The following is a 19,293-nucleotide window of genomic DNA, read 5'->3' on the forward strand; positions in this document are numbered from 1 at the left end:
TTGTCGGTAGAGTTTCTGGACACCCTGTATAAAGGTAAATTTAATGAATTTTATTTTGCTTGCAGTACTGCATTTTAATAACTAATTTTATTTACTACATACAATTGTTGACGTTTTCATAACATAACCTGAATCTTATTTTTTCTTCTTATTATTTTTTTGGACTATGGCCTTGACAATTATCCAGTAACCAGGACTAATATAACTGGCCAATATAATTAAAAGTGCGAATTTTAGTATAGAGCGTAGAAATAGGGGTCGCTTTGCCGAACTTGCACGGTCCCAATACTTCTTGGCACCGAACTCTTCTTCTTATCGTTTCAACTGAAACAGTTACACCTGTAACTTCCAAAAGCTGCCTTTGGAGCTGCAGGTGAGAAATGGTTGGGTGTCTTCCAGCTGATTGGACAATTAAACGATCGTTGAGAGCCGTTATTACTTTTTGGCGACTTTCCCTTGCTTTATTTTTGAGCTTTCCTAGTTCCTGTTACCTAGCATAGATTTCGACAGAACGCCCTGTGTTACGCCTAGCTCTACAGCTATGTCCATCTGAGAACATTACTTGTTCCACAAGACCAATAATCTTTCCCCGTTGTAAGTTATATAACCCCACATGAGGCATATTTTCGTTTTTGGACGCAAAAATTACTTTATTTATTGTCGTTCAATTTGCAACTCAAGTAAATAACCTATACTGTACCGAGCTACAATATCTGATTGTCTTATAGATTTGTTTATTTTCAATAAAAACCTTTATTCTTGGCAACAATAACATTTTTTTTAAGAAATAAATATTACTTTCAAATACATGGTGATTCCATATAAGTTTAGTTGTGTATACTGATAATGGGTAATATAACATATTATACAATGAGCAAAGCAGTAATCAAAATTTCAAAATTAATTAAATATATCACAAAGTAGAGTTACATAATAAAGTGTTAAGTTGTAGTTTTGCCCTTCTGTAAAAAAAAGCATTAAAATAAAACTACAATAAATAAAAATATTTTTACAAAACAGTTGGCATAATGTCAGAAGTTAACTTTTTCCATTCACTGATTCTGATTAAACTGTTTTCCCAGAGATTGTCAATTAGGCCATTATTACTACTGACTTTATCTACGTCTTTGATTCAGCTTCGTCTGGACCTTCAGATTTTTGTAACTGCTTTTTTTTCATGAAAGCCGTCTGTTGTAGACCGGTCGCACTACAACCGGTTGTCTTATTGTACACTTCATCATACCTATTCCAGGACATTTGCCATGTATTTCACCAAATATATTTTTTACTTTTTGGCACATCCAAGGCCGGTTTGGACCGAAAGATTTTGTAGCTGATGCCCTTCTGGCAAGCGCATTATCAGCTCTTTCATTGCCATATATTCCATTACGTAGCCTAAAATCCAACTTAGAGCTTATGACAGTTCCCATGCTTAACTATCTGTGCACATATTGATCTGCTTCAGTTCGAAAGACATCACATTAATTTCTCTTGCACACTACAAGACTTCAACCTTTAGCAAAACCTTGCAGAATTCCATTGAATACCTTTCAATATTCGTATGCCTTGTTTTGGTACCCTTCTTCTTTGTGTGTCGTGCTTGTTTTCAAGCGTTGGCTATCGCCGTATTAACAAGCTGATGAAATGTTTCTCGGTCGGCAGCTATATCAAACAATTCCTCGACCGTTCAACCTGTCCATTGTCTAATGTTACGCAGCCAGGACAGTTGTTTTCTTCCAACAATGATCAGCCGGAGTGAGCGATATTTAGGTCCTCTCATTGAACCGAAGTATTGAACCTTTCTCATTTTCATGACGTTGACCAATTCTCGCTCTTTTTGCATGGTCTGCAGCACACGTTGTTTGGATATGTGTGCTGTCCACGGGATTCTGAGCATGCGACGGTAACTTCTTCACTTTTGTTGTCCAAGTTTCACATCCATAGAACAAAACGGACCAGACGTATAGTCCAGAAAGCCACTGCGCATCCGCTAGGAAAAATATTCTGATTCGGATTTTTTGCACAACCTTACTCAAAAAGGACTCCTTTTAACAAATTTGCATGTTGCCAGGACCAAAAGGTGGTCAAAAATTTTTTAAACGTTTTTTTTTGTTTTTTTCCTAAAATTATTTTTTTTGCATGGAAAAAAGTTTTTTTAGGTTTTTTGGATCATTCCAACCAGAAAAGGTCTTTAGTGACTTTTCTCTAAAAATGATAGTTTTTGACATATAAGCGATTAAAAATTTAAAAACTGCGAAATCGGCCATTTTTAACCCTCAAAAACTCTGTGAAAAGCTGAAAATTTGAATGTTGCCAAGGTAGGTGGATATTCTTTAAAGATCGATTGATGAAATCCCGAAGAGTTTTTTGCAATACAATATTCAAAACTCCTTTGTTTTTTAATTGCTAATCAAGCGTGCGCGACACTATTTTCCACCGACACTATGGTGCAAATGAAAGGAATAAATTCGTTATTTCGTAAACCGGCGACTTTAAGGAAAAATCCCGAAACAGGTCGATTTTTATTTTTAAGTTATGATATTGTGGCATATATGGTACACTAGTGACGTCATCCGTCTGGGCGTGATGACGTAATCGATGATTTTTTTTAAATGAGAATAGGGGTCGTGTGGTAGCTCATTTGAAAGGTTCTTTAATTCTCTATTCAGTAATGTAAACATTTACATAATTATTTATACAGGGTGTCCTTCTACTTCTTTTTTTGTCAAATAATTTAATTTAATAAAAAATTTTTGGACACCCTGTATAAATAATTATGTAAATGTTTATATTGCTGAATAGAAAATTGAAGAACCTTTCAAATGAGCTAGTACACGACCCCTATTCTCGTTTAAAAAAATCATCGATTACGTCATCACGTCCAGATGGATGACGTCACTAGTATACCATATATGCCACAATCTCATAACTTAAAAATAAAAATCGACCGGTTTCGGGATTTTTCCTTAAAGTCGCCGGTTTACGAAATAACGAATTTATTCCTTTCATTTGCACCATACTGTCGGTGGAAAATAGTGTCGCGCACGCTTGATTCGCAATTAAAAAACAAAGGAGTTTTGAATATTGTATTGCAAAAAACTCTTCGGGATTTCATCAATCGATGTTTAAAGAATATCTACCTACCTTGGCAACATTCAAATTTTCAGTTTTTCACATAGTATTTGAGGGTTAAAAATGGCCGATTTCGCAATTTTTCAATTTTTAATCGCTTATATGTCAAAAACTATCATTTTTAGAGAAAAGTCACTAAAGACCTTTTCTGTTTGGAATGATCCAAAAAACCTAAAAAAAACTTTTTTCCATGCAAAAAAAAATAATTTTAGAAAAAAAAAACAAAAAAAAACGTTTAAAAAATTTTTGACCACCTTTTGGTCCTGGCAACATGCAAATTTGTTAAAAGGAGTCCTTTTTGAGTAAGATTGTGCAAAAAATCCGAATCAGAGTATTTTTCCTAGCGGATGCGCAGTGGCTTTCTGGACTAGTAGTACTTCAATACTCTTAGACGTGTGGTCAATGACAGACTTCTACTGCATAATACAGCTAATAAAGTTTTTCGTGCAAATTCTATTCTGGTCGAAATTTCCTTATCACTTTCCACCTTTCAGTCAATCCAGCTACCCAAATATCTAAAGTGTTCCACCCTTTCTAGGATTTTGTTATCTAATTTTAGTACTGAGTCTTCGATATTAATTTTTCCGACCACCATCCATTTTGTTTTCTTTGCGTCCTTTGTAATAGCCCTTTGTAATACATTCGATGTTTACAGCGATCAACAAGGTTTGGTCTTCCAGACTCTCTGCCATTATGGCGGTGTCATCTGCGTATCTGATGTTATTAACATTGTACTACTCTACCTACTCATCGATTTTAAATGGGAGATCATTGAAAACATCACTCAAACACTATGTGTTTACAGCTTTGTTTAACAATAAAAAAAAATTTTTTAGCAATGCAAATAATTAATACCGATATAATTTGACTTTAACTTTCAAATGCGGTAAGCAGAATTGCTATTTTCTTTTAAATCAAAAGTTATTTGGGTTCAGAATATGCAATATTTTGTAAGAACTACGAAAAAACTTGTAAGGACATTTTTTGCTTAGAATGACCAAAAAAAAATGTTTTGTTTTGCAAGAAATCGCTGTTAATGTAATTCCTCAATTTCTTTGTTTATAACAATCTTATCGACATCCGGATCAACTGTTACCCAAAAAATTCGTGTTCTACGGGTCAAAATACATAAAAAAAAACTTGGGTAAGTCCATCTCAATAAAGGAGGCTGTTGTACCCCCCCTGGCGGCAGGACTAAATGTTTCTTTGTAATTTAAGTTTGGTGTACAACATCGGTGCGTTCGTAATGTGAAAATTTTATATCCAATTTTAGGTGAAAACAAACCTATTTGGCAAGTAGCTGAAGAACGTGAAGAAAACAAGGCGAAAAACAAGGAAAACGTACCGTATGGAGAATACGGCGGATGGCACAAAGCGGCGAAAGTAGATTCCCCCACCGTAACAACGACTCTTAAAAATCTTGGCGCCTTATATAGACGTCAAGGCAAATATGAGGCTGCCGAAACTTTAGAAGATTGTGCTCTGCGCAGTCGAAAAGAGGTAAGTAGTCTGTTTTTTGTTTAAAATATTATCCTTTCAAGTGTCATCTTCGCGACGGAGGTCGGCAGTCATCATAGCTATTCTGACTTTAGAGACGGCTGCTTTGGAAAGTTCAGTTGATGTACATCCGTACCATTCTCACAGATTGCGCAGCCACGATATTATTCGTCTCCCTATTCTTTTCCCTTGAATCTTTCTCTGCATAATCAATTGGAGCAAGTTGTCTCTCTCCCCGTGTAATATGTCCGAAAAATTCCAATTTTCTTGTTTTAATGCTATTTTAGATTTCCATTTCTTTATTCATCTTTCTCAGAACCTCTTTGTTTGTGACGTGTTCTGTCCACGATATTTTTAGAATTCTTCTGTACACCCCCCAGCTCGAATTATTCTAGTTTTTTCATTGATGCCGCATTCAAGGTCCAAGCTTCCGTTCCATAAAACAAAGTCGAGAAAACGTAGCACCTAGCCAACCCACCCAAGTAGCACCGAACGGGTTTATTAAGTCTTTTAAGGATGCTTTAAAACTATAGAATAAAACTAAAATTAAAACCAATTGGTTTTTAAGTAAACCTTAAGGTTGCAATGAAACCGCTTTCAGCATAAAAGGGCCCTCGCTGAAAGAGGTAAAAAAAATCAAAAATAAAAACCTTCTTAAAACTTTGTTTTCTTAAGCAACTGGTTTTAAAGCTGCTGTGAAGGTGCTTTTAAAACCATGTTAAAAGACACTTTAAGTGCAGGCAGTTTTATAGCAAACTTAAAAAGGTTTCTTAAATGGAGACTTTTAAAGACAATTTACCATATTAAATTATTCTTTAAACCCATGGGTATACTCCATATAGGCCAACAAATTTTTGCATGTGTTATGATAGGTAGATACGTTTTGTAACCATAAAATAATAAAAAATACTTGGTTATTTCGGACTGTCAAGGTAGAAAAACTCTTGCGCACCCAACTTTATTGATAACGTTAACAAAAATAAGTCTAAATAACTCACGCGCCCTAAAATTGCTGACTTTTGGCGATTAAAAAAATAATAATAAAACAATTTAAATCCGAAAAATATTAATTTGAAAGAAAAATAATTGTATCTACAATTTTAATGTTTTAATGTTAAAATAAATTGAATTTATATCTTCGCTTATTTATAATTTTTATGTAATCCTTATATTGTAATGTATCATGGCTTTCAGCATCTCCAGAAAGCAATATGGCCGAAAACCAAATAAAACTATTTAGTCTATCGACAGACCATTGTTAGGATCAATAGGTTTTATTTTATACCTTTCCAAGAGCATATATCCTACATAAAAGCAAGGTTGCCTTGGAATTAAAACCGTTTGGTTTTAATGCTGCTGTCAATAATGCCACTAAGTTTTAATGTGAAACTAACCCTAAAATCGAGGCGTCGTAGTGCTGTGTGTTCTTTGAAAAATAAGCCGTAATGACCAGTTCGTTTATATTTTAAGTACTTGTGACTTATTTCTTCCATACTACCTGTACTTCCACTTTTTACAACACACTACACCACTGTTTCGCTCTAAAACAAATGGCCGACCATTTTGGACATGAAAGAAGAGGGGATGAGTTTTATTGTTCCTAACAAGAAGTATAGTTAAGTCTTTACGATAACCAAATTGATTCAGTTAAGAACGTTTGGTTTTAATATAGCCTAATAATTGCTTTTAAAAAGGCAACTTTAAAGAAAACTAAAAAATATAGTTTTAAAGCGTATGATTTACTGACATAATAGTCTAAGGGCCGGTTGTTCGAACGCTAATCAACAATGATCACTATCAAATATTTAATTACTGGTACCAAAACTGTCAATGTCAAGTTTTATTGGGTTGCTGAAAACATAATTGATTAAAATTATGAGATTAGTTAATCAATTAACATAACAATTATTAACATAGTTGATTAAGTAATTTCATAATTGTAATCAATTATGTTTTCAGCAACCCAAACAAAGTTGACATTGACAGTTGGTGACAGTAATTAAATATTTGATAATGATCATTGTTGATTAGCGTTCGAACAATCGGCCCTTAAGATCAAGTAGTTTTAATAATAGGTTTTATTAGTCATATTAGGAGAATCTTTAAAACTGCAATAAAACTAAAAGGTCACAAACTAGAATCTAATAAAACCAAACAGTCCGGAAGTTCTTCATAAAACTGATTAGTTTTAAAGTGAACTAAAAATAAACCATTTTAAAACTACAATAAGACAAATTATCTATTAAGATTAATTAGTCTTATTTGATACTTTTATTAGATACTTTAAAACTAGCGACAAATGCTTTACAGTTTTAAATTCTGGCAGTATATCTACAATGTAACTTTATAACCATTATCTTCTTATGTACCACAATAAAACCTTTATAAGCCTTAAAGAAAACTAAAATGTTTTTATTGTGCTACTTGGGTAACTCTTAGCTTTAACTTCAAATCTAACCTAACTCTAAACGTATCGAAAACTCTTAGAGTTTTCGATATTCTCATAAATTTTGTTTGCTTGACGTTCATTGTTAAACTCACTTGTAGGAGCAAGTTAGCACTCCGCTATTCTGGTCTCCAGCCTCTGAAGATCCTCAATATTTTCTTCTAAAATGACAGGCTAAAATACGCATATATTTTAAACTCCATTTACCTTTATTTCAGCTGTTTCACCCTCAAGATCTTTTTTAAGGAACTCTTCAGAGTAGGCTTAAAAAAGAACTGGCGACAACACGCATCCCTTTCTCACCCCTGATTTCAATTTCCTGTGATAGCTATTAGTTAACACGTACTTTTGCTCGCTGCTTATAGTATACGTTCGATATAATCCTGAGGTAATTATAGTCTATTCTCTTTGACTTCAGGACATGCATTAATAATAATTGTTCATGTCGTATTTTGTTGATTGCTTTACACTAGTCAATAAAACACACATATCTTGATTGAAGTCCTGGCACCTTTGTATTAGTACCTATATTAAATGAAGCTTCACGCGCTCCTAGTCCTTTGCGAAATAAAATGTTATATTTGATTTAAATAAGAGATACTAAAAAGAATTCAGGCCTTTCTAGTTATTTTCTCATGAACTCACTCCTTTAGACATTTATGTTATCACCCCTTTCGGTGTTTGTAACCAGTTATTCATTTAGAAGTACTTTTTTCAAACAGAAAAAACATTGAAGAAAATTATTTCTATTTGAAAATCTTTATTATCATACACAAGAACCATTCTTTAGAATTACTTCTTAAAGATAAGTTCTTGTAAATGTTTGCCGTGACTGTGGTTAACTTCTATTCTGAAGTTCCAATGAACATCCTAAGTCTTGACGTCACAAAATTTGGAGGATCTTATATTTGGCTCCAAACAATTTTGTTTATAATGTTAAACACTCGTAAGGAATTTTTAATTTATTGTTTACGTGTTTTGTGTGACAAAATACGACTTTTCATTTAGGTATTTAGTTAAAGAAACGTGCCAATTAAGAGATTTTTATTCGTTTTGGCCCAGGTGAGTTAATTTAATGCAATGATTAGAACGTAAACAGTGTTGAGGTTATGTTTATTTTCAATCACTAAGGAATAAAAACCACCTGAGCAAAAACGAATAAAAATCTCTTAATTAACACGTTTCTTTAACGAAATACGTAAATGAAGTCTTATTTTGCCACACAAAGCACATAAATGAAAAATTCCTTATGACCATTTAACGTTACAATCAAAATTGTTTGGAGCCAATATAAGCTCCTCCCAATTTTGTGACGTCAGACTTAGGCTGTCCATTCTCTACGACGCGTTCGAGCATTTCGATTGGTATTTGACCAATGACCCGAGTAATAATGGTTGCGTTTGGACGACCACAGCGGCTGACTGTCAGCAGAAATCGGCTGAGTGGTTGTATCCAGCGCTGATAGGGAAAGATTAGTAAATCTCTCAGCGGCTGACTTCCAGCGGTGTCGTCAAAACGCTACTGCTTACTCAGCTGTCCAGCCGCTGTGGTCGTCCGAACGCACTCATTGGCATCCAATGCCTCAATCTTGGCCGGTTTATTCATGTAGACTTTGGACTTTAGGTAGACCCAAAGGAAAAAGTCTAGAGGTGTTATGTCACAGGATTTAGGCGGCCAGTTCACTGGTGCGAAGCATGAAATAAATTATTGTATAATATATTGTAATACACTAAGCACCAAAATTAACGCACCACCTTAAACATGGGACATTATTGTTGTCTTGTATTTCCTAAACCTGTTGTCCGATTTTAGTGATTTTTTTAATATGTTATAGCTTTATTCTTGAAGAATATCGATGTAATAATATTGTTGCTAAACGGATAAGTGTCATTGTATACCGGGTGTAACAATGATAGTGTGTTTTTTCCTCAAAGTTTGGAACACCCTGTGGAATATTTTGGCGTATATAAAATATTGAAATTAAAACTCAACTGTAGCCTTATGCTTTCTTAACATTATACTTTTTGATTCATTAGCTTATGTGGGATAATAAAAAAGTTAGGCACTTTAACAACTAGCAACGTTCTTCATCAATACAGGGTGTTTCTAAATAAGTGCGACAAACTTTAAGGAGTAATTCGGCATGAAAAAATAATGACCGTTTGATTTATAAACATATGTCCGCAAATGCTTCGTTTTCTAGATACGGGATGTTAAATTTTTTCTTACAAACTGACGATTTATTTATTGCTCTAAAATCGATTGCGATATGCAAATGAAATTTGGTAGGTTTTATGAGGTAGTTATTGCGCATTTTTTGGCATACAATTAAGAATTTTATATTCACCATTGGCGTGCATACGGGTGATATGATCCGTATGCACGCCAATGGTGAATATAAAATTCTTAATTGTATGCCAAACAATACGCAATAACTACCTCTTAAAACCTACCAAATTTCATTTTCATATCTCATCCGGTTTTATAGCAATAAATAAATCGTCAGTTTGTAAGAAAAAATTCAACATCCCGTATCTTGGAAACGAAGCATTTGCGGACATATGTTTATAAAGCAAATGTTCATTATTTTTTATGCAGAATTACCCCTTAAAGTTTGTCGCACTTATTTAGAAACACCCTGTATTGATGAAGAACATGGCTAGTTGTTAAAGTACCTAACTTTTTTTATTATCCAACATAAGCTAGTGAATCAAAAATCATAATGTTAAGAAAGCGTAAGGCTACAGTTGAGTTTTAATTTCAATATTTTATATACGCCAAAATATTCCACAGGGTGTTCCAAACTTTGAGGAAAAAGCACACTATCATTGTTACACCCGGTATAAAATGACACTTATCTTTTTAGCAGCAATATTATTACATCGATATTATTGAAGAATAAAGCTATAACATATTAAAAAAAATCACTAAAATCGGACAACAGGTTTAGGAAATACGTGACATCAAAAATGTCCCATTTTTAAGGTGGTGCGTTAATTTTGGTGCTTAGTGTATATTGTAATATATTACCGTATTGTTCTCGCAGTAAAGCCATGCTTTCACGGGCAGTATGGTAAGTGGTGCCATCTAGTTGGAACCAAATGTCGTCGAGACCACGAGTTTCAATATCAGGCACCAAATAGTCTGTAATTACGGCGCAATAACAGGTAATAATAAGGAATATAGACCGACGATTCCGCCGGCCCATAAACCACACCAAAAAGTTGTTGTTCCTGGATGTTGTGGCAACTCTTGAACCTTTGAGGGTTGCTTATCACCCCAAATAGGACTTATTTATTCACGTACATATTAAGCCAAAAATGGACCTTATCGGAAAACAATTTTTTCGAAAACCGTGAATCTTCTGCAAGCTTATCAACTGAAATTGAGTTTTGCATGATTTTAAAGCAAGATCCGTACGTAAAATACACCAAGTTAATGCATACGACAAGTGAAGCTATTGAAAACGGCGACGAATCGAATCTTCATTGTTTTCGCATATAATAACTGCTGCCGCCGCTATATTTTCTTTAGTGCATGCTGAATGTAATCTAGTTGGTCGCGTGTGTTGTCCAATAATGAAAACTGGGTGTCAAACTTACTGATGGTATAGCGAACTGTGCGTTCGGTAGGCCAATTATATGGACCATAATTTGCTCTAAGCTAACGAGACACATTCCTCGTAGGAAGCCCATTTTCGTAATGCAGTTGAATAATTTTTAGAAGTTGTGCCGGGCTAAGTCTTTCCATGATGAAATGTCAAACAATATTGAACAAAAACGTAACTTCAAGTGATACGATTCATGCACGATCTCCCATCAAAAAAAGTACCTCTAAATGAATCGCATATTACATGTATTTCGCCAATTTGATATCGGATATGCTGTTTATTCTAATAAAGCGTAATTTTTTAGGAACTGACGGGCCAAGTAAGTAAAATATTCAGTGTATCGCACGATATTTTTGGATATGACATTTTTAGTTTTTTAGTAAAATTTGATATTTCTATAGACCAAATTAAAAATGATAATGAATCTCAGATGTAGATATTTTTAGCATGAATACAATTTTCAGTTGGTAATATTTTCAATATCATGTTGAAAAAATACGTACGAAGTAAATACTATACAAACTCTAACATGAAGTAAAACCACTTCTATGTAATAGGTATATTTACTAAAATTTAAAAAAAAATTCCAATGGAACGAGGTCTGCCAAGTGTCAAAAGTTTGACACTTGACAGACTTTTGAAACAAGTCTGCGAAGTGTCAAAAGTTTGAAAAACTTTTGACACTTGGCAAACCTCGTTGGCCCAAGATGGTTGGTTAGGGTTCTCGTTTAGAGTTTCACCATGTTCCTGGAGGTAATCTTTTAACATCGGCGTTTAGCCTTTTCAATTTTACAGTACTATAATGTAGATTGAATTATAAGTACAACAATTTTTTGGTTCTGGGGCTAGTTAGCAAGTACATATGAATTCACTGATGATGAACTGATAGGTCCGAAAACGTTCTGAATGAACCTATTGTATTCAATCCATTGGAATTTTTTAAAATTTTAGTAAATACCTATACCTATTACATAGAAGTGGTTTTACTTCATGTTAGAGTTTGTTTAACTATATGGTATACAGCCAACCTAGGGAACTACCCCTTTTAGTTTAAATACTATATGATCACTGAATATTTTCAAAATTGATCGGATAATATAATCTATCATCTTAAATTTCTTCATCATAAGTTTTTCTATCTTTTTCGTTTCGTTTGTATTTTCGATGATTTTGCATGTTGCTCTGTCCACTTTGCCCATTTAGTAGAGATGACATTCGAATGAGTCCTGTCCAGTGACAACTGTGATTACTATGAGTTCAGTATTCTGAAGCTCCAAGAGTATTTTTGCGTAGAGAGCGGGTTTTAATAAGAGTATTCATATTTTTACTAGAAAGGAGGCTAGACCCATATGTCTGTATGTCTTTGGTCCCTTTGTAGAAAATTTGCCACTCTTAGGACAAAAAGCTGACCCAATATGTCGCCATTTTTCGGAATGGAATGTAAGATGAAAATCATCTTAAAATATTTTTGTTAGTGAGGCAGTAGGATGTCCTTGTCTTGCAGTACTAGGGCTAGAAAGATACAATCATCCCCAGAAGACTGGTAGTGCTTAAAACTGTTGATAGGACATGGTTGGTTAAGATTTGGTCCTCTAAACTCTTTGATGTTTTTTATGATCTGTGTGTATATTCATCAAGCCCAGTCTGCTTTTCTCTATCTTATTATGTTTCTATGTCGGGTAAGATTGTTACTTCCTTATTCAATTTTTGTCACCTATGTCCACTATTTTTTATAATTCTGTCATTCTAGGCCTCCATTGTCCCCTTATCTAATGACTGCTTACTTCATCACTCCCTTTTCCAATCAGTTTTATTACTTTAACTATTATTTTATAAGCAATAGATCTTCTTCTACAACAATAGTCATTCCATCGTTTGCGGGTCTTGCCACTGATCGTCTTCCTATTGAGGAACCGTCTATTTGTTGTCATTCTACTTATGGGGTCGTTCCATTTGACTCTTCTGTTTTTTGCCAAGTTATTAATGTTGCATCTCCGCCGTATAGGTGCACTTCCAGCTCTATTCCATAGTGTCTTACCATCGATTTTTCGAAGGGTTTTCATCTCTGCTCTTTCTAGCATTCTGTCTTTCATTTCTTCTCCGATATTTTTATTTCTTCATATTGTTTCATGCAGGCAACATTCGGCTCTATTAGCTTTATTCACTTGATCTTCCACTTTTCTTTTGAACTTTCCGTAGCTAGATAGTGTGTGTGATGCCTAGATATTTAAACTCCATGACTTTTTCTATTATCTAACCTTCTAGCTCTAATTTACATCGTAGTAGATTTGCTGTTACAACCATGCATTTGGTCTTTTTTGGGGAAATTAATATGTTAAATTTTGTAGCGGTTATATTAAATTGGTGCAGCATACATTGTAAATAATCATCTCCACCTTGAGAGGTTAGTATTGCGTCGTCGTCTGCATAGCAGATTATTTTATGTTGTTTTTCTTCCATTTGGTATCCTTTTTTAGTTCCTACTTTTTTTATTATTACATCCATGATCAGGTTGAACAATAGAGGACTCAGGGAATCCCCGTATCTTATGTCATTACCAACTTCAATTGGGTCAGTTAGTTCTTTTACCTTTACTTTTATTGTGTTGTTCTGGTAGTTATATTAAATTAAGCAATAGATAAAGGAGAAAGCTTACAGTTGCTTGTTTGATTTTTTTCCATCTGAATATTATGTTTCTTCTACATATTTATTGCAAATATTACCTTTTTAATTTACCTTATTAGGTGAAACAATTCATTTATTGCGTTTAATACACTCGGGTGCAAAAAAATCGATCCACTGAAAATTTGGTGATTTTTCATGTCTCGAATTTCCTAAACCTGTTGTCCGATTTAAGTGATTTTTTTACCATGTTATAGCCTTATCCATTAACAATATCGCTGTAATAATATTGTTGCTAGACAGGTAAACCGTCATTGTATATCGGGTGTACCAATCAAACGCTGTTTTTTTCTCAAAGTTCGCGTCACCCTGTGGACTATCCTAGCATTAATAAAATACTGAAATTAAAACCCAACTATGGCCTCAGGTTTCCTTAACATTCTGTTTTTAAATTCATTCGCTTGTGTTGGATAATAAAAAAGTTAGGTAGTTTAACAACTGGCCATGTTCGTCATCAGCACAGGGTGTTTCTAAATAAGTGCGACAAACTTTAAGGGGTTATTTTACATGAAAAAATAATGAGTTTGCTTTATAATCATATGTCCGCAAATGCTTCGTTTCCGAGATAGTTCATTTTTTTTTTACAAACTGACGATTTATTTATTGCTTTAAAACCAGTTAAGATATGCAAATCAAATTTGGTGGGTTTTAAGACGTATTTATTGCACATTTTTTGACATACAATTAAGAGTTTTATATTCACCATTGTCGTGCATACGGGTAATATGATCGGTCATAATACCCGTTTGCGGCTAATGGTGAATATTAAATTCTTAATTGTATGTCAAAAAATGTGCAATAACTACGTCTTAAAACCCGCCAAATTTGATTTGCATATCTCAACTGGTTTTAAAGCAATAAATAAATCGTCAGTTTAAAAAAAAATTGAACATCCCGTATCTCGGAAACGAAGCGTTTGCGGACATATGATTATAAAGCAAACTGTCATTATTTTAATGTGTAAAATTACCCCTTAAAGTTTGCCGCACTTATTTCAAATCACCCTATACTGATGACGAACTTGGCCAGTTGTTAAAGTACCCAACTTTTTTATTATCCAACATAGGTGAATGAATCTAAAAACAGAATGTTAAGAAAACCTGAGGCTATAGTTGGTTTTTAATTCCAGTATTTTATAAACTCTAGAATAGTCCACAGGGTGATGCGAACTTTGAAAAAAAACACAGTTTGATTCGTACACCCGGTATACAATGACAGTTTAACTCTCTAGCAACAATATTATTACAGAGATATTGATAATGAATAAGGCTATAACATGGTAAAAAAATCACTTAAATCGGACAACAAGTTTAGGAAATTCGAGACATCAAAAATGGCCAAATTTTCAGTGGATCGATTTTTTTGCACCCGAGTGTATATATTTCAGATTTAATTTGAAAATTATGTTTTTGAAGAATGCTGTTTATTTTTTTCTAAATCAACATACAATTATCGTTAAAATTATAAAATTGGTTTGGACTTTTATTTATACACTATATTCAAATTAATCCATTGAATGCCCTTGATTACAGATTACTTTAAAACGTTTGTTTGTGGTACTTTTGCCATTTTTCTGTTAGATTGATTTGGAACATTACATGGTGACTAAGTTCCTATTAAGCGTGGTGTCAGACAGGGATGTGTTATGTCACCGACATTGTTCAAAGCCTACACCGAACCAGTTTTTGAGGAAGCGTTAAATAATCGTCGCGAAGGTGTTAAAATCAGTGGTAAAATAATTAATAGCATCAGATACGTAGATGACACTGCCATAATGGCAGAGAGTCTGGAAGACCAAACCCTGTTGATCGCTGTAAACATCGAATGTATTGCAAATGGCTTAACAATCAACGTAAAGAAAACAAAATGGATAGTTGATGGATTCGACCGTTACTTAATGGAAGTTCATTTTATCTAACAATAAAACGTTTTTTTTTTTCTATACTTCCACAAAATTTATTACAACTATGTGACTACAGTTGTTTCGGCAAAGTGTCTTTCTCAAGTGATTTAGATTACTATGGGTTTGTCTTTTTAAAGTCTTTAACTGAAGAGGTTGGGAGTGGGGAGCTGTTTGTCTCGAGTTGGTCATTCAGAATTATATCTCTATTTTTAAATTTATTAATTTCCATAGATTTTAATAAACTAAGCTTAAGACCTTTATTTTGAATATGCAAAATTTGAAACTGTTCATTAAAAGAATGATTATGATCTAGAAGGTGAAGTGTCTATGTAGAAGTGTCTGTTTTTCTATTGTTGAAAGCCCCTTTTGTGTTCTGCTATCCGTTTGTCAAAGGGTCTGCCAGTTTGACCGATCTAAGTTTTCGGACAGTCACCACAAGTTAGTTTGTAAACACCACTCTGTAGTTGTTTTCTCTTTCGGCTCTTACTGTTCTTAATATATTTGCTTAAGTTGTTATTAGTTCTGAAAGCTGGTGTTATTCCTTTCTTTTTTATGTATCTGGCTATTTTTGTTGTTATCTTGCCAGTATATGTGATAGAACAGAAGGTGCTGGGTTGTTTCTGTGGTGGTGGATAGACTAATTTCAGGGCTTTCTTATGTTTTTGGTTTAAAATTTTGTTAATTGTTTGTTCGTTATAGTCATTGTTTACTGTTATTTGTTTAATGATGTTCAGTTCTATCTCGAAGTTATTTTTTGACATGGGAATTTCTGTCAGTCTATGTATCATGCTATGGTAGGCTGCTAATTTGTGTTGTGTAGGATGGGATGATGAATTGTGTATAGCTGTGTCGGTATGGGTAGGTTTATGATATACGGAGAACTCATGTTTGTTGTGTAGTCTGGTAATTGTTACATCTAGAAGGTTTATGGACTTATTCTGTTCGGTTTCTATTGTAAACTCAATATTACTATGAAGTGAATTAATGTATGATAGAAATTGGTCAAGTTGCCTGTTAGTTCCTGTAAAGCATACTAGTATATCATCCACGTATCTCCACCAATATAAGAACTGTTTAAATACGGGATGTTTAGAAATTGTTGTTTCAAGCTGGTTCATAAATATATCTGATAGCAATGGGCTTATCCTCTAGGCTGGGTTATTATTCTCTAGGCTGGGTTATTATGGGTAATCCTCTAAGCCCATTGCTATCAGATATATTTATGAACCAGCTTGAAATAACAATTTCTAAACATCCCGTATTTAAACAGTTCTTATATTGGTGGAGATACGTGGATGATATACTAGTATGCTTTACAGGAACTAGCAGGCAACTTGACCAATTTCTATCAGACGTTAATTCACTTCATAGTAATATTGAGTTTACAATAGAAACCGAACAGAATAAGTCCATACACTTTCTAGATGTAACAATTACCAGACTACACAACAAACATGAGTTCTCCGCATATCATAAACCTACCCATACTGACACAACTATACACAATTCATCATCCCATCCTACACACCACAAATTAGCAGCCTACCATAGCATGATACATAGACTGACAGAAATTCCCATGTCCAAAAATAACTTCGAGATAAAACTGAACATCATTAAACAAATAACAGTAAACAATGGCTATAACCAACAAACAATTAACAAATTTTAAACCAAAAACTCCATAAGAAAGCCCTGAAATTAGTCTATCCACCACCACAGAAAGAACCCAGTACCTTCTGCTTTATCACATAGTCTTAAGCTATCTTTATTAGAATCTATGGAAATTAATAAATTAAAAAATACAGATATAATTCTGAATGACCAACTCGAGACAAGCAGCTCCCCACTCCTCAACCTCTTCAGTTAAAGATTTTAAAAAGACAAACCCATAGTAATCTAAATCACTTGAGAAAGGCACTCTGCCGAAACAGCTGTAGTCACATAGTTGTAATAAATTTTGTGGAAGTATAGAAAACAAACGTTTTCAGTGTTTTATTGTTAGATAAAATGGATAGTGGTCGAAGAATTAGTACTAAAATTAGATAACAAAATCCTTAAAAGGATGGAACACTTTGGATATTATCTGGGTAGGTGGATTGACTGCAGGGTTGAAAGTGATGAGGAAATTTCGACCAGAATAGAACTTGCACGAAAAGGCTTTATTAGCTGGCGTTCTGTATTGTGCAGTCTGTCATTGACCACACATCGAAGAGTATTGAAGTGCTACGTCGAGTACGTTTTGGTGTATGGATGTGAAGCTTGAACAACAAAAAATGAAGAATCTCAACAAATTAGAAGCATTTGAGTTGTGGTGTTACCGTCGTATGATCAAAATCGCGTGGACAGCACACATACCCGACGAACGTGCGCTGTAGATGATGCACAAAGAACGAGAATTCGTCAACGTCATAAAAATGAGAAAGGTTCAATATTTCGGTCATATAATGAGGGGACATAAATATCGCTTACTACGGTTGATCATTCAGGTCAAAATCGAAGGAAAACGCTCGGTTGGAAGAAAACAACTGTCTTGGCTGCGTAACATTAGACAATGGATAGGTCGAACGGTCGAGGAATTGTTTCATATAGCTGCCGACCGAGAAACATTTCATCAACTTGTTAACACGACGATAACCAACGCTGGAAAACAAGCACGACACACAAAGAAGAAGAAGAAGTAACTTATATGATTCATTTGTTACCGAAACATACGTTTTAAACAAGGGTGTTAACAATGTTTTATTATTAGAGGGTTTTATACGTAGTAACTATATACTATATATTTAGTGGTATTATTTTTCTTGAGGTTGCTGTAGCATGATCCACACATATACTTTTTTGTTGTAGGCTTTGGATATTGTAAAACATTCTAGAAACCTTTTAACCGACGACAGACGAAAACCCGGCAGCGCAAAAGACAAGAACTCCCGTCGAGGATCTCGAGAATCCTTAGATATGACGTATGACGGAGACGAGGTGAGTTCCAATAAGTGTGTGTAATAAGCCCAAATAAGTTCTTCAGTTAGGATTAATTTTAAATTATTCTATTGTAATAGATACTGTTCATTTTCATTATTAGTAGTAGTTTAGACAAATATTTGTTTTTGTGACGCGTCTATATTTTGCAATTCTTTTCGATATGACATGTACCACTGTCATTTTTAAAGAATTTGACGCTGGTAGTTTAAATTTTTAATTATTTATTGAATACAATTTGGTGACATATTTTCTCTTTACAAGCAAAACAAGAATTATGATTTGTCCCAGATCATTAAGTCCCAGTGTTACAAGAAGACCTGTTGTACATTGTACAATATCATTGTACAATAATATTAGTAGGCCGACCCACACGATACCATATTATTGCACAATCAATTAGTTCCCAACTGAAACTGGTGCTGTTAACATGTGGAAAAAGCCAGCGAATTGTGCGGCTATTGTATTAGTTGTATCTACAAAAAGGACGAAGGAAAATAAACGCAGGTGGATGAAGGAATAGTTTAAAAAAAGAAATAAGTACACTCATGAAAATTTATTAGGTGATAAGAATTACTGAACCGAGTGATTTTCAAAACTGTCTTCATCTGGATTATATTGTTTATATTATCGGAGCAATTGACCGTACTGTTCATTTTTTTTTTTTTTTTTTAAATTATGTTACTATAATCTTTAGTCTTGACATTCCACAGAGCCGGTAACGGCCGATACACATCGATCCACTCTATAATAAACTTTCTTTCTTCCTATTTTGCTTTGGCAGCTATATTTTTAACCGCACCACGATGTTCACAAGATTGATAAAACACCACTGAACCAATATAAGCGCAATATAGGCCACAAACGCTTCAATATTAGTATATTGCACAATAAAAATCAATATCCTGTTGATTGACGCAATATATTGGGCAATCGTTCAATGTGGTCTACAGACGATCAATATATTGTACAGTATTAAAAAATATTGTGCAGTATATTGACAAAAATATTGAGCATCTAGGGGATGCTTATGGAAAGATAATT

General features: G+C 34.0%; 1 protein-coding gene across 6 annotated transcripts in view; it reads left to right on the plus strand.

Moving 5' to 3' along the window:
• Nucleotides 1–19,293, plus strand: part of LOC114329938 (kinesin light chain) — a 135,422-nt gene that overhangs the window by 90,551 nt on the left and 25,578 nt on the right. For all 6 annotated transcript variants that reach the window (XM_028279221.2, XM_050648152.1, XM_028279222.2 and 3 more), the window contains 2 exons: nt 4,406–4,632; nt 18,121–18,249. In XM_028279221.2, the coding sequence (XP_028135022.1) occupies nt 4,406–4,632; nt 18,121–18,249 (356 nt within the window). The remainder of the gene's footprint in view (nt 1–4,405; nt 4,633–18,120; nt 18,250–19,293) is intronic.

Source organism: Diabrotica virgifera, chromosome 4 (genome assembly GCF_917563875.1).
Source record: "Diabrotica virgifera virgifera chromosome 4, PGI_DIABVI_V3a".
NCBI classification, from domain to species: Eukaryota; Metazoa; Arthropoda; class Insecta; order Coleoptera; family Chrysomelidae; genus Diabrotica; species Diabrotica virgifera.